This window comes from Sminthopsis crassicaudata, chromosome 6 (assembly GCF_048593235.1).
Source record: "Sminthopsis crassicaudata isolate SCR6 chromosome 6, ASM4859323v1, whole genome shotgun sequence".
NCBI lineage: Eukaryota > Metazoa > Chordata > Mammalia > Dasyuromorphia > Dasyuridae > Sminthopsis > Sminthopsis crassicaudata.
In genome coordinates, this window is record NC_133622.1 from 163,231,810 (window position 1) to 163,254,177 (window position 22,368).

General features: G+C 35.5%; 1 protein-coding gene and 1 long non-coding RNA gene across 2 annotated transcripts in view; one reads left to right on the forward strand and one right to left on the reverse strand.

Annotated features, from left to right (window-relative positions):
• Nucleotides 1–3,646: 3,646 nt before the first annotated feature.
• AREG (amphiregulin) lies at nt 3,647–14,682 on the reverse strand. The gene is made up of 6 exons (XM_074272524.1): nt 14,337–14,682; nt 12,480–12,698; nt 7,964–8,150; nt 7,249–7,401; nt 4,783–4,894; nt 3,647–3,983 (listed from the first exon to the last, which is right to left on the reverse strand). Exons 1-5 carry the CDS (start codon nt 14,674–14,676, stop codon nt 4,801–4,803), a joined length of 993 nt encoding a protein of 330 aa, XP_074128625.1. The 5' UTR covers nt 14,677–14,682; the 3' UTR covers nt 3,647–3,983; nt 4,783–4,800.
• Nucleotides 14,683–14,848: 166 nt separating this feature from the next.
• The window catches only part of LOC141545772 (uncharacterized), a 121,388-nt gene continuing 113,868 nt past the window's right edge, over nt 14,849–22,368 (forward strand). Inside the window, exon 1 of the long non-coding RNA XR_012483134.1 lies at nt 14,849–15,038. This is a non-coding gene — a long non-coding RNA (uncharacterized LOC141545772). The remainder of the gene's footprint in view (nt 15,039–22,368) is intronic.

The following is a 22,368-nucleotide window of genomic DNA, read 5'->3' on the forward strand; positions in this document are numbered from 1 at the left end:
TACTATATAATTAATAAGAACAATGTTATAATTTTAAAAATTAATGTGGAAATATAAGAAAATATTGAGTTAGTGAAACATGGAGACACAGAGAGGGAAGGAGAGACAGATAAGAACAATGTTGTAATTTTAAAAAATAATATGGAAATATAAAGAACAACCCTTGAGTGAAACATGGAGAGACAGATAGGGAAGGAGAGAGACAGAAAGAGAGGCAGAAAGACAGACAGACAAAGAGAAAGTTGATTCCTTATATTGGCTACACAATCCCTTCTTCATTGGTAATTTATTCTCTCCTGATAAAGATACTTAATATATTATACAGGTCCCTAAAGGACTAAATAAGACACAAAGTTCAGAAGAATGAATAAAAATAGAGGAAAATATTTTTTAAAATGCATTCCACTTATTCACTTTTCAAGAGGGTGTCATAAGAGTCCCTCTTCCTATTGCTCATGCCATTCCTGCTATGGTACTTCCTTTTTTTCTGCCAAGATCTCCATCTCATGGAAAATAGATTAGGCAAGAACACATTAAGCAGAGAGTTTCAGCCATTGTTGTGATAGCTACTTGTCCTCAGATATGATAACTGTTGATTGTGGAAGCACCGCCATAGGAGGCTCAGTCCTTGTCTGAGGTGGTCTTGTTGGCTGGATACTATAGGTTCAGGTTGGATGTTGCTATTAAATGACTTAAGTCATAAAATAGTTAATAAAGATTTATCTTGCTCTAATATAGTAAAGATATGAAGGATGTACAGTGACACAGCTTCTAAAGCCTAATCTCCTTCATCTCTATTTGGAAATGTCAGCTAAGTAAGGCAGGGTGTACTGACTTAAACCTGATCTTCAGACATCCACTTAGTTGGAGAAGCCTGACTTTCATGGGTGGGATCTTTTATACAACTTCATGACCAGGAAGCCATATCAACACAATAAGAGGCCACCGGGATGGTGCATCAAGGGAGGCACAGCTTGGAACTTGCTTCATCCCTAGTCTGATCAAGTCCTAGTTTTGTCCTTTCCTAATTCTTGTGGAGGGAGGGGGACACTAGTAGATTTTAGATAGCTTGTTCAAAAACATAAATGGGAAAATATTGTGTTTGGGGAGGAACAAAAATAATACCAGTTTGACTAGAAGATGGCATGTGTACTAAATCTAGAAAGATAGTTGTGTAGAAATTTAAATTTCTTGTGAAGAAATTTTCAAACTGAGTTTTTCATCTGCTATCCTAGAGGTATAAGAGTCAGTCTTCTGTTGAGCAGGGGTGTATATACTGACCCATATGCTTGTATTTCTCAACATCCCTTCATATATTTTAGGTATTTAATAAACATCTATTGAATGAGTGTTTCCCATGTCAAAGTGAATTAAGGAAATAGGAAATTACTTATGAATAAGATTCATTCATGTGAAATATATAATTGGCATTCAAATAAAAATAAAACTATAAATCCTCTTAAAAAGAAAAGTATCTCCTTTAGTGGGGAATTTTTTGGTTGCTCTGTGCATAATATTAAGAGGATTACCATTAATGAAAAGCAATTGCTAAGTGGTTTTGAACAATTCTTTTCAGATTCAAAAAACCTGTCACAGTGGTAGAAACTCTGGGTAGAAACAAGGTGAGATGAGTGAATAATTTCCCACAAACCTTCGTAGAACTCATTTCACTGTTATCCCCCCCTTCTTTTATCTACACTTATTATTCTTCCATGTTGTAACAAAGGACCTTTCTTCAATTGTAATAGTTATGCATCTATTTTCAAGAGTTCTATTCCTAGTCTCTGTGGCAATTCTGACCATCTTCAATGGATTTACTCCTCTATTTCTATCCCCAATTTTTGGTGACGAGTCCAAATATGCTAGGTATCAATCTGTTCAGCATTAGTTCAGAGCATAGGTTCAATTACTTCTTACTGGGTGTGATCTGGGAAATGCTCTTCATTGTTCTCCTTATTTGGGAAAATTAGCAACATCTTGCAAATTAAAGAGGGTGCCCATCAGATGGTAGTATGAGTATGTTGGAATATTATTGTGCTATAAGAAGTGATGAAAGAGATGATTTCAAAGAATCTTAAGAAGCAAGATGTAGAGTGAAGAGTGTAATGTAGATGAAGTGAATTCTTGTAAACAACATATTGTAGGATTCTGGCTGTTACTCCAGTCTTCTATCTGCTTCTGTTTTATGGGAGTTCATCCCATTCACACTTACAGTTAAAATGACTAATTCTGTATTTCTCACCATCTTATTTTCCCCAAGTTATAATTTTATCTTTCCTTTCCCCCTATATTCCCCCATATATTGTTTTATTTGCAATCCTCTTTCCTAGTTCTTTGTCTATAAAAATTATCTTTTTGGCTTAAGTTTGGAATTAAAAATAATATTTCAAGAAATAAAATAAAATGAATGCTAACTTGAGGAACAAGGTACCCTAAAGGGAGAGTCAGAAGATGATATGTGCCAGGTAACTCAAACAACTGCTGCCATCTTTACTAACACTTCAAATTCCAATGGAGACAAACGAGAACTTTGAAGCTAGGAGCCCTGAAAATAGAAGTCTCTCTGTATCTGTCTGTCTATCTGTCTCTCTCTTTCTCCTGCCCAAACCCATCTCCAGAACATTGACCTTGCATTTACAGCTATCATTTAGGAAATTAGCTCTTGCAGAAATTGGAGTAGACAATTGCCTCTTCAATAGTCACTAGAAAATAAATTTTTTATCAAAGCCTTTGATATCAATTAATTCAACATCAAGAAAATGGATATGGTTTTCTTGGTGGAAATTACATTAGAAAATACCATCTATGTGATTCATGGGAGCTTTCCATCTGACTTGCAGTTATGTTTCAGATGAAACTCACATTTCTTAACTCCATTCTGCATCTGTTGCCCTCCTACTTTCATTTCCACAGAAAGAGACCCTCTACCAAGAAAGCTTATAACTATTAAGCTTACCATTGTGCTGCTAATTATGCCTCAAAGATACCACTTTTCTGAGCTTTTCCTATTTTTGAAGGACCAGGGATCAGATTAACAAATTTCTCCCAATACATTTCTTTTACAGAGGCCAGAAGGTGGACTCTCATGTCTTTTCACTCTACTTTGTGTATGCTGCTTTGCCTACTATCAACTTCTCAGAAAAGATGTCCCCAAATCTCCATAGTACCCTGTTTCCCTCCCATTTTCTTGCCTTTTTCTGTATTGTTTCCCTCTTTAGATTGTAAGCTCTTTGAGGGTAAAATCTGCCTTACTTTTTACTAATTGTATTCTCAGATTTATTATATAAGTTTTCATGAAATGGATTTTTTTTTGTTTTATATTGAATCCTCTTTTCAGGTTTTCCTGTGTGCATGGAAATTTTTTTCTTGTTTTGCATTTAAATTAAATGAATAAAATATATCCCCAGAACTTAATACCTGAGACTCATGGTATTTACATTTAACAATAAAATGTTCATTAAATTGGTTTGGATATATATTTGTCTTCCCCACTAGAATGTGAGCTTCCTGAGAACATCTATGAGACTTAATACTAAGGAGACGTCTGCAAAATTGACTAAATAAGTCTAATTGCATTTCCATTTATATTTTACCAATTAAAGAATGTCTTCTGACATTATAGAAACAAATAAAAGTAACATAGAAGGATGATAAAACTGTTTTAATGGAGAAAATTTCCGGAATTCTTGAGATACCAAAGAATGATACTTAGAACTTTCAATTTAATTTTTAAAAAAAGTTTAATGAACTATAAAATAAATATACTTCCATTAAATAATAAATAAACTATTTACAAATGGAAACATATTTTGTTTTTCCATGCTTCTGTATGTACAGAAATACTAAATCTTTCAGCATAAAAGTTGACATTTTAAAATTAAAAAAAAAAACATCAAAAATAAAGCAAGATGACATTCAAGAAAAAGGCTTTATATTTGTGGCTGTGATGTGGCAGTCTATGATGTAGCAGGTAGCTGAATAGTCTGTTAAGAAACAAAATATATGTGTTATCCATGAGAAATCTATGAATTTCTTTCCCAATCAAGATTAAGAAAAAAAAAAGTGGAAAAAAAAGGATTACATACAATTTCTGACTAGAGGAACATCCTGCATTCTGATTTCAGTCCTACAATCACAGCTATCTTTGTTATTTTATAGCTTCAATCAAAGAATTGCATGTGTTTATATGATCAATTAGAAGTATAGAGCATTGGTAACAAAATATTAATTTTCACTTTTCTCAAGGAAACATATCTAATTTAGTAGCATAGAATCAGGAGAAAAACCCCTGAAACAGTCCTGAATGTTAGTGGCAAGTTTGTATGAAATTCCTCCCTACAAAACAGTGTTCAAAGCTAAAATGGCAGGCCTCCTTTCCTACAGCCATTAATTCTATGTCTTATTTATAGAAATTTATCTTGTATTCAATTCAATATCACATAGTTAAGAGCTTTCTTTCAAAACTTCGGCTATCGACAATAATGCTCTTACTTCCAGTAGATGAGAATCATTACATCTGCAGAATCTGTCTCAAGTATAAATAACCAAAGCAACTGTGTTGCCTCTTGAAATTGTGAATGAGACCAGATGGAAACTTCACCCAACCCATCATGGGATGCTTCAGCACAGAAACTAGATTTGACTAATTTACCATGGTCAGCTTTGTCTACCTGTATACAAGAATATTTCTTTGTTTAAATGACCCCCCCTCCTCATATTAGTTATTTCCCACCTTCAAACAAATGAATGTTATTACAATTAATCCCATGTAAAAACACAGACCTGGAAAACTACATTCAGCTATACATCAATGATCCCATTTTTATTTTCTCTCTTGAGCTGTTTTCTTTCTTCATTTCTTTGGTCATGAATCCTGTACCGTGCTTTCCAAATCCTGTGGGGAAAGAATTCATTGTAATCAAGGGTTTGTTCTACAGAGTTATTTTAGTCAGCTAGGTGGCTCAATACATAAGAGAACTGACCTAGAAATCAGGAAAACTCATCTTCATGAATTCAAGCCAGGTCTTAGATATTTATTAGGTGTGTGACCCACATAATCCCTTTTGCCTCAATTTCCTCATCTATAAAATAGGGATACTAACAGCACTTACCTCCCAGAGTGTAAGTATCAAATACACAAAGCACTTAGTATAGTGTCTGCATATAATGTTTGAAAAATGTTTTTTTCTACATATCATCTTTAAGATCCAGATAAAAATTGCTTCCATAACAATTTCCCAAAGTAAATATTTTCTCCTTCTGAACCCCTATTTTCCTCAGATTGAATTATAAATGTCTTTTGCTAATGATGAAGAGAATAAGGGGGTAATAGTCATTTTTAAGGAAAAGGTAAGATTTTTCCCCCCTCTAGTTTTCTCATTCAAATAAAACTAATTGCTTAAGTGCACCTTGCCTAAAGATTTCTCTCCATCTACTTTGAAATATTAGCAGAAAAAATAGATTCTAGCTGTATATGCAACCTGAGACTTAACCTCTGGTTTGATGTGAATAATAAAACAACATTGGATGTCATATTTCATCATTCTTTGTAATCAAATCAAGATTTGCATAGGCAGTAATAATAGTAATGACCACAAAAAAAGAGCTTCATTTCCTGAATTGCAGGACTGGTATGGTACATATATACACAATTCCCTTTGTCAGAGTAATTTCTGAGACTTAAAATTTAGGCTCACATATCCATAATGTTTCCCAAGTTCCTTTAGTAAGATTATGAATCCCATTGTTGAATATTTAGCACTTTATCTTCCCTGATAGTAACTTCCCTTGGTTAGAATAAAAAAATGGTGGTATTCTTAAAATTATCTAGATTCTAAGAGTATGGGACCCTGACTTTTGTTCTTCAGTTGTTTTTCAGTTGTGCCTGATCATGATCCCATTTGGGATTTTCTTGGCAAAGATACTAGAGTAGTTTCAACATTTCTTTCTCCAGCCCATTGTACAGATGAGACTGAGGCAAATAGGATTAAGTGACTTTTTAAGGATCATACAGATAAGGATTTGAAGTTAGATTTGAAGTCTGGTACTCATCCAGCTGGGCTGCTGAGTATTCTAAGAGTTATTAATCAATTGTGAAGAAAAGGACCACTTCTTAAAGCAAATCTCTTATCTTTTGTTATTGTCAGTTACTGCATTATATATCCACTTGCATGAGGGACACCTCAGAAAGCTATATGTCAGTCCAACTTTATCATTTTTATCATTTTAAAGATGAAGAAATCAAAGTCATACAAGCAATAAGTACCATAAATGAGACTTGAAACCAGGTTTTGAGTTAGTACTCATTCTACTGTACTACAGTTGATTTAAAATCAGATAAGACTTTAAAAGCCAAGTTCAGCCCCTTAATTTTATTTACAGGTTAGGAAACTAGATCTAGATAATTTAAGGGACTTGTCCAGGACCACCTAGTAAGCGTTATTTGAACTCAGATTTTTCTGACTGAGTCAAGCATAGAGTAACGGGGACAGGGAAATCCAAGAAGACAGGTTATTTTCCATTGAATTTGTTCCTTACCTCCCCACTCCTTCCTCAGAGTGAAGGAGATTTGATTCCCTTCTGAAATTATCAAATATAAAAAAAAAAAAAGATACGGTATTTCACAAGGAAATCAGAGGTGGCTCACTAAAAACTACTCCAGCATCTCTTCTAAGAAATCTCTGAATGGCATCCCACAGAGTCAAATGTAAGTGGAAAATGATTCAACAACAGAGTTTTCATGTTGTCTCTTTATCCCTTCCTCCACAATTAGACTGTGAGCTTCTTGAGAGCAGGGATTCTTTTAGACTTTCTTTGTAGCTCAAGCCATTAATAAAATCTCTGTCCAATACTAAGTGCTCAATAAATGTTTGTTGATTTGATTCTGCACAGGAGAAAAATCTCGATTCATGGAAGCAGGATTCGTTTTTCCATTACTGAAAACCTTTTTGATTCGGGGGTGAGGGGACAGGTGTGCACCAATAGCCAATCAAGTTTCTATATTTTCTCCAAATAACATCATCTATACTAAATTTTCATGATGGTTCAAATTTCATTACAATTTATGCAGCTGCTATCAATACATGCTTCACCTTTATATCCAAAGTCATAAAACAGTATTTAACCACTACAACTTACTCATAAGCACATTTCTGACACAATCAACAGTAAATCCTGGGAGTGGCCTTGGGAAAATTGCTTCCTATTCTAAAAGTTCTGAAACAGGGATTTGCATCTTGCTGTACTTACTGTTTGGAAATGAGGACAATTGCTGAGAAGCAAAACACGGAAAGGAGAGCAGCTACAATGGCCAGTGCAGTCATGGAATTACCTCCATCCCCTAAACTGTGGGTCTTCATTGATTGTTCCCCACATCGTTCACCAAAGAAATCCTGATGACACCTACAAATGACCCACAGATAAACAATGAAATTCAAACTGAAAAGTCAATTATTATCATACATATTATCTACAAAGTATCTCAAGTTTTGGAAATATGAATTCAACTGTAGTGTAGAAGGGAAAATATGTTGCTACCCTACAATGCCATTTTGTGTATTAGAATGTCTGTCAGTAGTAAAACAAGTTGAGATTAGTTTGGGTGTGATATTTCAAGAAGGCACACCTTTTTATTCTTTATGTTCTATTTTATGACCCACTGATGAGTTCAATGATTGTTATACAGCTTTAAAATCATACTATCACTTAATTTATGTGACAGATAATTTTTCAATTGATTCCAAATTAGGCTTTTGTAGCAGAGCTTGCCCATTAAAAAAAAAGCATGAAAAAGCAAGAAGAGGACTATTTTTTCATTGAAAAGCATGAAAAAAGAAGTTTGTTTTTTTTTTTTTTAAAGGAAAAATAACACATTAAAGTGGTGGATTGCTCTGAAAAGCAAGGTCAAGGATCTCTGACTTGGTTTATAGGAAATGAAAACATTAATATGGCATAGAATACTTACTTGCAAGTCACTGCTTCTAGGCTTTCTATGTATTTGCATTCACCATGAATACAATAATTTTTGTATTCTCCATTACATGGATTCTTTTTTTGCTTCCTTTTTCTGCCTTTAGATTTTTTTCTTCCAGTCTTGTTAGAATTTTTTTCACTTTCTGTTCTATTTTTCTTGGGTTTAACCAAATGTCCAACTGGAGAAAAGAGAGAGTATTTTTGTTAATGGGAATGTTTCCATTTTGATGTTTAAGAAGGAAAATATTGTAATATGGTTCTTTCAAATGAACGATTTCTAAGTCATCATCATGGAGTTCAACTCATTTTACATTTGAGAAAAGAGACAAGTAGTTTTCCCAAGCTCACATAGCTAAAATGTGACAAAAAGTGGCAAAGATGAAACTAATCTAAGTCTCTCTGGGTTTTTGTTCAGTGCTTTTGCTCCTATACATTTCTATTTTATGATAAAATGAAGAAAATTTAGGATTAAATGAACCAGGAAATAAAATTAGAACTTGTTCATTATGATCAAGACTTAAATTGCTTTAGATATAAGTGTTACTAAAGTCAGTTTTCTTACCAGTACCTAAAGCAACAAATAATGAGACCCAGAGTAATTAATTTTGTCACTTGCCAAGAGTTGAGATTTTTTTTAAAAAATGTGACAGGAGAGAAATTTCAACAATGACCAAAATTAAAACTGTTAAGGGAGATGGTGAACCACTCCTTCCTATACATGGACTTATTCAATACTAGCCCTCTACAATTGTCAATGAATTTCATTTCTCTGTATCTTTATGATGCTAAATAGTTCAGGTTGATTTTTTTCCCCCTTTACCTTCCATTAATCAGCTTTGTGTAAAAGTTTACTTCCAAATACTTTTCCTAACTATATCCAACATAAATTCTGCCATGGTGTATGATCCTCTGGACTTTGCTGCCCCCCATGTCTTCATGTAGGGGCCCCCTAAACTCCCCCCTACACTTTTCACCTTTATTTTATGATTTGTCTTCCCCCACCAGGATGTAAGCTCTCTGGGGCTGGGCAATTCTTGGAACAGAGGTAAGCATATCATGAGTGTGCGTTTCTTGCTTGCCAGCACACTGCTTTACTTATAATGCAAAAATAGAGGGTAAGATGATTAGGAGTAGGGTAGGAGGGGGAAATGAGGAAGCAATATAAATCATATTTCTCTTAGTTCCAGGATGAATTTATTTGTAAAAGCTATTAGCAAATCATATGGGAACAATGAAAAGAAAAAAAAAAATCCCCACCCCTACAGTCAATAACTTTCACCAAAGCCCATGACATACAAAGAATTAGATAAAGCATGTTGGGAATTATTCTCAGAAAACTGAAGCAAACCTAGACTTACAGGGGATGACAAATTGAAGTGTTGGTGATCTAACATAAAAAGTAAACAATAAAAAACCACAAGCTAAGAATTCAATCCTAAAATCTCTGACTATAGATGAGGAGAGAACCAGATACACAGATCAGGTTTTAGGACCCATATACAGAAATCAAAATCAGTGAACGTTATTCTATTTATCTCATAGGTGAAAGGAAAGAAGTACATTCACAAACAATATGTGAGTCACTGAAATGCAATGGATGGCTAACCTCATGGAAATTCAACTTAATAGCTTTTCAGAGGTGTTCAGAAAAATAAATAGATCATACTTTCTATGATAAACACTTCCAATTCATAATACACTTCAATACTCTTTCTCTGCTAATATTTAGCCTAGGCAGTTAAGATGGAAGCAAACTGTCATATATAAAGGCAGATTATTTTGTTATAATTATTCTGATATCATTTCTTCTCAATTAAATTTTATACAAATTAAAAACAAATTCTGCCCCCTTTTACTCTTTTCAACTTAAATTCCTATTAAATTTCTTTTTCTCTTCCCCTTATTTGCCCAACCTTCTACCCCTAGGATGAACTGTGATGACATAGTCTACTGTGACCAAGAGACATTCAAGAAAAGGGAGGATGATTCTTGCCAGATCCATGTTTTAGGTAGACATTAATTAAAGCAATTACTGAGGTACTTTTTAATTTTAAAAATTGAGTACTCATTTTTATATTGAAATATCAGATGTAATTTCATGAGTCCCTTTTCTTAGGGAATGTAAAAGTGTTTTAGTCAGTATTTTATCTTTTTAACTTTGTTTCTTTGATTTAGAAAAAGAAGTCAAGAGTCAGCATCCTAGAGATATAATGCAATTGTAGCAATTTGTGATGATCAATTGATCTATCTATCTATCTTTCTTTTTTCTTTCTTTTTTCTTTGTATATCAATCCATTTGTCCATCCATGTATTCATTTACCTATATATCAAGATATAAATTCATATATGAAGATCTACTTTTTATCTTTAAACTATTTACAAGACTGATTTTTAACTCATTAAAAGTTTAAAATCTTTTGTAGCTATGACTATTGTAGCAATTATCTGTTCTTTGACACTTTTTTTTTTCTCCAGACCTATTTTCTCAACATCTCTTGGAGTCTGATCCTTTCATTGTTTAGGAACAACATAATTACTTTCAGAAAAAAGTGCAAAAAAGCGAAAGAAAGAAAATAGTTCACATTTACCTAGGAATTCTTTGCTAATAAAGACTGTTATTGTACTTAACACTGGACAACAAGACTGGGACATATGAATAGGCTTGCCAAAGTCATACAACTAAGTACATACCATGGACACAAGACAAAGTCAAGTTTTCCCATTCCAAAATTATTTTTTCTTTCTGAAAGACCTCAATGCTATTCATAATCTAGTAAATAAAGCCATGAGTCAGATTAAGGGATTCAAAGAAGGGAAGGGGTTTTTAAAGAGATCATTTTAGTCCAAGTTTCTCATTTTACATACGAAACATTTTGCCTATAATGAACAGGTGCAGTCAAGACATGAGTTCCCTGACCATACCACAGTTTGGAGGGGGTTCTGGATACTATATTACACTGAGTGCTAATTTCTTTTTTTAATAATAGCTTTCTATCTTCAAAAGGGACAACACATCCACTCTTGTAAAACCCTGTGCTCCCCAAATCCTTCTCCTTCCCTTTCCTCCATCCCCTCTCTCGGACAGCAAACAATCCAATATATGTCAAACATGTGCAATTCTACCTATTTCCACAATTATCATTATGCACAAGCAAAAGCAGATCACAAAAGGGAAAAATGAAAGAAAAAAAAGCAAACAACATCAGAAAAGGTGAATATGCTATGTTATGATCTACATTCAATCCCCATAGTCTTCTTTCTGGGTACAGATGGCTCTCTCCATCACAAGATCATTGGAATTGGCCTGAATCATCTCATTGTTGAAAAAAGCTGCTTTTTAAAGAATTGATCTTATTGCATAATCTTGTTTATTGTTGTGTATAATGATCTCCTGCTTCTGCTCATTTCACTCAGCATCAGTTCATGTTAAGTCTCTCTAGGCCTCTCTGAAATCATCCTGTTGATTGTTTAATAAAACAAAAACTTGTTCTATTAAGAAACGATCAGCAGGATGATTCTAAGAGTATTCCATTATATTCATATTTCAGTCTCATTAGTCATTCCACAAGTGATGGGCATCTACTCAATTTCCAGTTCTTGCTACAAAAAGGGCCTCTACAAATACTTTTGCACATGTAGGTAATCCTCTTCTCTTTTTAATGATCTCTTTGGGATGTAGATCCAGTAGAGACACTGCTGGGTCAAAGAGTACACACAGTATGATAACTCTATGGGCATAGTTCCAGAGTGCTCTCCAGAATGGTTTTATGATTTCATAACTCCACTAGCAATGCATTAGTATTCCAGTTTTCCCAGATCCCCTCCAACAGTTATCATTATCTGGCTAAGATTGTCATCTTAGCCAGTCTCAAAAGTGTGTAGTGGTACCCACTGAGTACTAATTTCTAAGACATTCCTGATGCACTTTGCAACTATCAAAGGAAAAAAGCTTCAGGATCAAACAAACAATGCTCCACAACCTGGCCCCTTACTGACTGTCCAGTTTTCTCACACTTTACTCCTTCCCTCTCCCCTTCCCCCCCTTCCCCTACTTCATGGCCCAGCAACACCTGCTTTCTTAGATTCTTTCCAAGGGGCACCCTCCTCTCCGGATTGTACCTTTGCTCTCACTAGCTTACCCCCCTGGAATGTTCTCCTTCCTCACTTCTGCTTACTGGCTGCCCTAACTTCCTTCAAGACTTAAATTCTATGATCTTTGGTTGGCTTTTGAAGATCTCCTGTACCCCCTATCCCATCATTTCCTTGGAAACTGAAGCAAACAGAGCTAATATGACTTATCCAAGATCACACAGCTAGCAAGTGCTTAGCACATTAGTCAATATTTAATGAATGCTTAATGACTAACTTCTATACCAAGCATTAGAAATAGCTGTGTGTTTGCAGGAGATCCACTAGAAAACCTGGAAGGTAGTTCCCCTTAAGACGATGTTTGGCAAATCCCTGTATTCCTGTGCCACCTTTCACTTGATTTTTTTTTTTTTACTCACCTCTGATTGAGTCATCTAGGACATATCCTGATATCTGTGGGTCTTCCTCATACTCTTCATAGTAGTCATATTCAGTCCCTGAGGATATTTCACTTGTTGAGGATATTTCACTCACTGTAGATAACTCAAGTCTATCTGGGCTATGGTCCCCAGAAAACAAATCATTTTTCTCAGGATAAGAAGTACCTTTGGCATCTGATGCTGCAACATGATGGCACACTACGGAACAGAACAAGAAAGTGAAGCAGGAATTTTTGGTGGATTGGCCACATCCAGTAGAAAACAGCTGTGAGCTTCTTTCTACCCAAGTCACAGCATGTACACTGACTGCAGACTAAGTCATTTGGGAAAGCAGATTGACGTAAATTTGGATGCTTCAGTGTTAATTCTTTTATTAGTACTTTCCTTTTTGCCACATAGTATAGTAAAGAGAACACTAGTTTGAAAGTTACAATTCTTGGAATTTGGAAGTCACTTACAGGATATGTGCAAAAAAGCTATTACTTTAAGCCTAGGTTTCCTTACAGATTTCATCTTGAGGCTCAGTTTCATATGAACCTGTGTCATATAAACTGGAATCAAGAGTCTTACTACCACTAGCTACTTCCTAGGGAAGAAAGGGTTCTATAAACTATGAAGTACTATTCAAATATGAGTTATCATAGTACATTTAACTGGAAGACACCTTAGAGATCATATATAATCTAACCTTTCAATTTTTATTCTAGATGAGAAAACTGAGACTGTAACACAGTAAGTAGCACTGCTAGCTTTCAGTAATAAGATCATAATGATACACACAAAAACTATTACCTGACATAACATTATTTCCCCTCTTTTTATGGAAGGAAATGCTTCCATATATAACACTGAATTGTTTGATTCCAAATGAAACTGCCACAGGGAATGACTATATTTGCTTTCCAATGGATCATATAGTGGGCCCTGGCTCTTACATGTTAGACCAATCCTCCTCCTAGTTTTGTGGGGAAATGTGATCTTCCAGGTAACAGGTAAATTTGAGTAGTATAAAAAGCAATGGCAATGTAAGTTACAAGACTTCATCAGACACACTTGCTCTTCCTGTGACTTTCAACATCCTGTCACCCTCATAAGATAATAGACTCATATTGAATCTAAAATCATATAAAAGGGATTTCTATTACTTTTATGTTACAGTGTGGCATTTTGTAAAGTGATAGTAATGAATTTGGATCCAGGAAAACAAATTCAAATCCTGTCTCAGATACTTAGTAGCTGTGTGACCCTTAAGTCACTTCCACCTCTCAGGCTCAGTTTTCCTCATCTGTAAAATGGGGATAACAATAGCACCTACCTCACACAATCGTTGTGAGGATCATAAAGCTGATAATATACATAAAGGCATTTTTGGAACATTAATGCGCTCATTGCCATTTTAATAACAATCACAAGGAAACAGGCCCCGGGACCTTAAGCAACTTCTCTCTCCCAGGTCACACAGATAAGTCACATCCCGACTCCAGCACCAGTAGGACTTGTTTCACTGGACCAGGTCACCTCAGTTTTCCACCTGTTCAAGGGGGATGCTGCCCATCCTAACGCTCTATGTAGAAATTGACTATGTTTCCTAGTCATTATCTGGGAGCTTTTAAGGAAGGCTTCAGGTAGCGCTGGGAAGCAGCGGGCGCAGGTTGGGCTAAGGCTACAGGTAAGCCTCCCGAGCGCTCCTCAGCCGGCTGCCACCTGCTGCAGTGGGCGCGCTCGCCTCCAGAGCCGCCTCTCCCTTCCGAGCTGCGCTCCCGAGGAGAGACCGCGTTAGGGACTGGCCCGTGGGAAGAAGGCGGCGGCTGCCGCGCCCCGCACCCAGCCGCTCACCTGCGCTCAGAACCAGGAGATACAGGAATAGAAGCGACGTCGTCCGTGGGGGCGGCGGCGGCTGAGCTCTCATTGGCCTCTCGGGGCGGCGGCTCAGTCTGGGGGACAGCGGGGCAGAGGGGGTGCAGTTGACTCCGTGACAGGGCTCCGTCTGAACTAGGGGAAGGAGCGGCGGCCTTCCGGGCAGGTTCCCGTCCGAGAGCCGAGAGCCGAGGCTCCCCGGACGGCCGGATCCCCGACAGCGGCAACAGCACCGAGACAAGCGGCGGCAATAGCAGCGAGACAAGCGGCGGCAATAGCAGCGGCGGCGGGAGCAGCGGCACTGGAGAGGTGCTCGCATAGCAGAGGTGCTAACGCATCCGCGGCTTTATAAGTCCCGAGCCGGGACAGGCCGGGTCATAGGAGAGGGGTGGGCCCTGACGTCACTGAGGCTCCAGTGGGTGGGTGGGGCCGGGAGGCCTGTCCCAAGAGAAAGGTTGCACCCCAAAACCGCACAGACAGTCAAGCCTTGTATTGTAGGGAGCCACAGACACGGAGAAGAGCGTTTCCAAGTGGGGAGGACGCTTTACTTAAATATGTTAATTCACTTGTTATTTTCTCAGAGTGGTCCCAAAGGGCTCCGGGCCCCAGTTACTCCTGGGGCGCTGGACTTGGAGGAGGGAAGATCCGGTCTCAGCTCCCTCCTTAACCGTGTGATCCTAGGCAAGTCCCTTATCTTTGTGCCTCAGTTTCCTTATCTGAATAACGAAAGTTAGCATTGGATTTGATGGCTTCTATGGTCCCTTCTTCCAGCTCTTACCTATAAATCTATAACTATTTATAATGTGTAATATAGATGTAAATAAAATATAAAATTTTGAAATCTATCATGATTTTATTATTTATCCTATGACTTTTGAAACCCCTATCACACTAATTTCCTGTAATTATTAATAGGAAATGCTCTACTAATATTTTACTAAAAAAATTCAAAGTTCTTTAAAAATAAGTGACTTACCGATCTTTTTGTACAGCAAAACAACTGTTTGGACATGTATACATATATTGTATTTCATTTATACTTTAACATATTTAACAGGGGTTGGTCGACCTGTCATGGAGAGGGGGGAGGAGAGGAAAAATTAGAACAAAAAGTTTGGCAGTTGTCAATGCTGTAAAATTACCCATGCATATATCTGGTAAATAAAAACTATTAAATATAAAAAAAATAAGTGACTTAACAATGAGGTGACTTTTGAAACCCCTATCAAATTATTTTCCTGTAATTATTAGGAGGAAATGCTCTACTAACATTTTACTAAAAAAATTCAAAGTACTTTAAAAATAAGTGACTCTTAACAAGGAGATGAGTTTGTTATGGGTTCACTAAATTAGAGATGCTCAAAGAAGAAATAGGGGATCATTTTTATGGTTTGAAGATTGAGTTTTATGATTTATGGATTGAGACTAATGGTTCTCAAAAAAAGACTAATTAGTTCTCCAGTTTTTTCTGTTTATGATCTTTTACAATCTTAAAATTTTTTGAGAACTTCTAGTTGTACACACAAGTGAGTTTTCACTTATGTGAGGTTAACTATATTTAACACATTAGAGATGAAAATTGAAATATTGGTTATTTCAAAGGTTATTATAAAAATAATTTAAGCCTTGCGGACACCCTGGAAGGGTTTTAGGGACTCTCAGAGATTTCCTACCCCACTTACAGGACTGCTTGACTAGACAATTCCCAGAGTTCCTTTCAATTTTGTCATTGTGATTCTAACACATCTTTCCATTGAAAAGGGAGTCTCCAAATATATGACTGATTTTCTTTTGCCCCACATTAAAAATACAAAACAAAAAAAGAAAAACAAACTTTGCAATGACTACAGCAGAACACGAGAGGATTCAAAATCTAAAGCAATAAATTTCCATTTCAAGAAAGCTAAATAATAAATACTACACATTGTGTTCAAAATGATCCATCTTTATTTCCTCATAGGTTTTCTTTTGTTTTCTGCTATGTACTTTTAACTTTATTCTTTTTTCCCTCTTCTTCCCTCTTCCTCCAAGAAGACTACAATAAGCAAAGATACGCATATACACATAAATATTTTAAATCCTACACACATAGATATACATACATATATATATATACATAGATTAAATTATTCTTGTTCAGTTCTCTGAAGGTAGCAAACACCTTCCTTCAAAGTACAAGTCTTTTCATATTTTTCTAAATTACCAACTTTTCATTTCCTACATTACATGTATGGAATTCTTTGCATTCTGCTTGCTAAGCTTAGAGGAAGGACAATTTCAAGAAATTCAAGAAGAAATTGATGATTCCCTTCCCAGTATATCAGGTTAAAGCATCCCAGGGGATACACACTTCTTAGCAAGATGTATTCGGGGTGTATAATGCAATTCTTTTTGACAGTATTCTGTATATAGATACGAGGTAATTTTGGCTATATTCCTATTCATTGACAAAGTTTTACAAACTTATTATTTTAGAAGATAATGCCAGTGTCCAGAATTGAAGAATATATTATAATTATTTTTATTTGAAGAAAAGGAAGAAAAAAGTAAACATAGCATGTGTTGTTTTGCATTTGGTTTGTTTTCTGGATGCAAGCGGGGTTTTCCATCCAAAGTTTATTGGGATTGCCTTGGATCACTGAACCACTGAGAAGGACCAAGTCTGTTATAGTTGATCATGACACAATGTATTTCTGGTTGTGGTTGTTTTGCTCAGCATCAGTTCATATAAATCTTTCTAGGCCTTAAAATCTGCTTGTTCAGATTTATGGAACAGCAATATTCTGTTATTTCATACACCATAACTTATTCAGCCATTTCCCAATTGATGATCATCATCTCATTTTCAAATTCTTTGCCACCACACAAAGAGCTGCTTCAAACATTTTTGCACATGTAGGTCCTTTTTCCTCTTTTATAATATCCTTGGGATACACATCCAGTAGTGACACTGCTGGGTCAAAGGGTATGCACAGTTTTATAGCCCTTTATGCATACTTCCAAATTGCTCTCTAGAATAGTTGTATTATTTCACAACTTCACGAATAATGCATTAGTGTTTCAGTTTTCCCATATCTTCTCCAAAGTTTATCATTATCTTTTCCTGTAATTTTAGACAATTTAAGAGGTATGAGGTGGTACCTCAGAATTATTTTAATTTGTATTCTCTAATCAATAAGGATTTAGAGCATTTTTTCATATGACTATAAATGGCTTTAATTTCATCATCTGAAAATTGTCTCTTCCTATCCTTTGACCATTTATCAATTGGGGAATGACTTGTATTCCTAAAAATTCAGTTCTTTATATATTTTAGAAATGAGGCCTTTGTCAGAAATACTGGTATTAAAAAAAAATTTCCCAGCACTGTACTTCCCTTCTAATCTTGTCTGTGTTGCTTTTGTGTAAAAACCTTTTAATACAAACAAACTTGTTCACTTTGAATTTCATAGGGTTGTCTGGTTCTTTGAGCATAAATACCTCCCTTTTCCAAAGATCTGAAAGGTAAACTATCCTTTGCTCTCCTAATTTTCTTATAGTTATCACTCTTTATGCCTAAATCACGTACCCATTATGACTTTATTTTGGTGAGGAGTGTGAGATATAGGTCTATCTGAGATTCTGATATATTATTTTTCAGTTTTCCCAGTAATTTTTGTGAAATAGTGAGTTCTTATTGCAGAAGCTGGAGTTGGAGCTTGGGGGTTTATCCAGTATTAGATTGCTATAGTCATTATTTATTGTATCATGTGCAGAACCAGGAGATCATTATACACTTCAACAACAATACTGTATAAGGATGTATTCTGATGGAAGTGGATATCTTCAACAAAGAGAAGATCTATAACAGTTCCATTTGATAGACAGAATCAGCTATACCCAGGAAGGAACACTGGGAAATGAGTGTAAACTGTTTGCATTTTTGTTTTTGTTCCCAGGTTATTTTTACCTTCTGAATCCAATTCTTCCTGTGCAACAAGAAATTCGGTTCTGCACACATATATTGTACCTAGGATATACTATAACACATTTAACACATATGGGACTGCCTGTCGTCTAGGGGAGGGGGTGGAGGGAAGGAGGGAAAATTCGGAATAGAAGTGAGTGCAAGGGATAATGTAAAAAATTACCCATGCATATGTACTGTGAAAAAAAAGTTAGTTATAAAATTAGTTGTAAAAAAATGTAAAAAAAATTATTGTATCATGTGAATATAACATATTTCACTGATCCACTACTCTATTTCTTAGCCATATGGTTTTGTTGACTGCTGCTTTATAACAAGAGTTTTAGGTCTGGTACTGCTAGGCCACCAACCTTTATAGTTTCCCCCCCATTAATTCTCTTCATAATCTTGATTTTTTGTTCTTCTAGATGAATTTTGCTATTTTTCTAGCTCTATAAAATAATTTTTGGCAGTTTGACTGGTATGCCCTTGAACAAGTAAACCAACTTAGGTAGAATTGTCATTTTTATTATATTAGCTTGGCCTACCTATGAGCAATTGATATTTTTCCAATTGTTTAGATCTGACTTTATTTGTATAAAAAGTGTTTTATAATTATATTCATATATTTCCTGGGTTTGTCTTAAGAGGTAGATATTCAAATACTTATTTTATCTATGGTTATTTTAAAAGGAATTTCTCTTTCTTATGATTTGCTGCGAGGCTTTGTTACCAATGTATAGAATTGCTGATGATTTGTGTTGGTCAAATATCCTTCAACTTTGCTAAAACTCTTAATGTTTCAAGTAGGTTTTTAGATGATTCTCCAAGATTCTCTTAAGTATACCATCAATATCATCTAGAAAGAGTGATAGTTTTATCTCCTCATTGCCTATTCTAATCTAAATGACCATTTAAATTAATTTCCAGTTGCACAGCTATAAATATAGACCACCAGTACATTCCAATTCCCTATTGGTGACTTTAAATTATGCTGGCACCTAAATAGGAAGGATCTTTTAGGGTCAACGTTTTCCTAGGGATTTTCAAATCACACCCAAGGAGTAGGAAACTTTTCACACTGTTTTTACCTATAGTCATTTCTACTGATGAATTTAGAGTGTACAGGGTCTTTAACTGTAACTCTTGCCATCTGCCCAATAGTAAATATTTCAATCCACTAAGAGGAAAAAAGGAATGAAATTGAATTTGACATTTTGGCTATGTGACTAAACCCCAAATTTGGATTGTTCTTCAATAATTGCATTGTTTTCTTTTTTCAGATTGTTTCCTTGACCTGAAGATCCATATCTACTCCTAATTATTCCAGTAAAACAACTTTTTCAGGAATGTGGGCCACAGTGCATCTCCTTGTATTTTTGTGAAACTTTCCAAGCTACTTACTTCTTTTCAAATGGTCTCTTCTAGGGAGTAGGCTAAATACTTCAACAGTTTTGTATGAAATGAAATAAATGAGGAATTCTTTGAATTTAACAGTCCTTCCTTTAGGAACAATTCAGAAAGGTGAATTGGGGACATATATTGTGATTCCCTTTTAACTTTTGAGAAAACTGAGATTGAATTGCTATCATTCAGTTATTTTAATTGTGTCCCACCCTTAGTATCCCTAATAGAGTTTTACTTGGCAAAGATACTGAAGTGGTTTGCTCTTTCATTTTTCCATGGATCCATTTTATCAGGTAATCAGAAGTGACTCAATTAGTAAGAGTCTGATGCTGGATTGAGTTCTTCATGACTCCAGGTCTACTGCTTTATTCACAGAGTCCCTGGATGACTTTAAAAGGATAGAGAAACACTGTATTTCATTGTAGAGTAAAAACTAAAATAAGTTTCCTCCTTAGCACTATAAAGAATGTGCTGTTTGAAAATTTCTGTTTCCAGAAAATAATGCATTCCTCTTGGTTTACCCCGCTACTTTTCTCTGGTCCTCAGTTTTTCCATCTATTAAATTAAAAATTTGGGTTTAAATTATCTTTCAGGTTTGCTAATTGCTGATATTCTATGTCTTTATGGGTCATGAAATCTTTGCTGTAATTGGTTTGGGTAAAAGATGGTGACCTTCAGGATCTGGTGCTACACAATAACTAAAATTAGGTTCTTTTCAGTGGTAAAGTATCTTTTTTAAAAATTAATTTTATAATTATAACATTTTTCTCAGTACGTATGCATAGGTAATTTTTTATAACAGTATATCCTAGATACAATATATATGTGCAGAACTGAATTTTGTTGTTGTTGCTGCAAAGGAAGAATTGGATTTGGAAGATAAAAATAACCTGGGAAGAAAAACAAAAAATGCTAACAGTTTACCCTCCTTTCCCAGTGTTTCTTCTCTGGGTGTAGCTGATTCTATCCATCATTGATCAATTGGAATTGGATTAGCTCTTCTCTATGTTGAAGATATCCACTTCCATCAGAATACATCCTCATACAGTATCATTGTTGAAGTGTATAATGATCTCCTAGTTCTGCTCGTTTCACTCAGCATCAGTTGATGTAAGTCGCTCCAAGCCTCTCTGTATTCATCCTGTTGGTCATTTCTTACAGAACAATAATATTCCATAACATTCATATACCATAATTTACCCAACCATTCTCCAATTGATGGGCATCCATTTGTTTTCCAGATTCTAGAGTGGCAAAGCATCTTAATAGGAGATAGAATATTAGATTTGCCATACTAGACTTGCCACAAGCAAGTCTGAAATTCAGATCTTGCATCTTACAATTCTTAGCTTTGTGATTCTGGGCAAGTCACATAACTTATGTCAGCCTCTTTCCTCACCTATAAAATGGACTTGATGGCCTCTGAAGTCTCCTTCAGCCCTAAATCTATGTGGTGAATGTTAATACTGACTACTCTAGAAATCCAAATTGACTAAATTTGAAGAACAAAGGGGGAATTGGGCATATATTACCACACCGAGAATAATTGCTTTCTACTTCTTAAAAACTTCATAAAACTGGAGTTCCTTTACATGAGGGCTGACCATTGAGGGGATTTAGTACATTCAACCTATAGAATAGCACTGAGGCATTATGTTCTCATTGCATTACATCATAATGTAGCATCCCATTTTAAGGCATTTTAAAAATATTCATGAATAGGAAATCTTCTCCAAACAAATTTGGAATTCTTTGCATTCTACTTGCTAAGCTTAGAGGAAGGACAATTTCAAGAAATTCAAGAAGAATAACAACTCTTCATTTTAAGAAATTGATGATTCCTTTCCTAGTATATCAGGTTAAGGGATCCCAGGGGATAAACACTTCTTAACAAGATGTATTTGGGGTGAACAATGTAATTCTTTTTGGCAATATTCTGTATGTAGTAAGAGGTAATTTTGACTATATTAGTATTCATTGACAAAGTTTCACAAATTTATTATTTGAGAAGGTAATGCCAGGATCCAGATTTGAGGAATACATTATAATTATTTTTATTTGTTAGTGTTGTTGGTAGGTTATTTTCCAGTCATGTCAGACTTTTTGTGACCCCATTGTTTTCTTGGCAGAGACAATGGAGTGATTTGCTATTTTTTTCTCCATTTTCTCTATTTCCTTTTTTTATTTTGCAGATGAGGAAATTGAGGCAAAAAGGGTTAATAACTTGCCCAAGATCTCACAGCTGGTAAATGTCTGAGGCCAGATTTTAAGTCAGGAAGATGAGCCTTCTTGATTTCAAGCGTAGTGTTCTATCCAGTGTTATCTAGCTGCCATTTGCTTGTCAATGTAGCACCCACCAAAGACCCCATGCTTGTCTCTAAATGGTATTATGTATAAAATTATTCCTAGGGATCACCTGTTGTGTGACACTGTCAGGCAAGTCCTTCAAGTTTATGGGTTTTGGTAACCGTTTTCAAAAAGGGGAGGAATAGACCTAGATAGTCCCTGTCTGGCTCCAGTCTTAAATATTTCTCTATAATGCTTATAGGTTTTCCTAGATAGCACATTCCATTATTTAGATTCTATGGAGCTCTATAACTTTCCATTTCATTCTAGAATATATGGCCAAAAAAGAATAGATCAGTTGATCAACAAATG

Excerpts from the sequence above, each read along its gene's own strand:
- AREG (XM_074272524.1), bottom strand. The coding sequence starts at position 14,676 with ATGCGAGCACCTCTCCAGTGCCGCTGCTCCCGCCGCCGCTGCTATTGC. Across the intron at positions 8,151-12,479 it reads CCTAGATGACTCAATCAGAG|TTGGACATTTGGTTAAACCC; the intron begins GTGAGTAAAAAA and ends TCTTTTCTCCAG. Across the intron at positions 7,402-7,963 it reads CTAGAAGCAGTGACTTGCAA|GTGTCATCAGGATTTCTTTG; the intron begins GTAAGTATTCTA and ends GGTCATTTGTAG.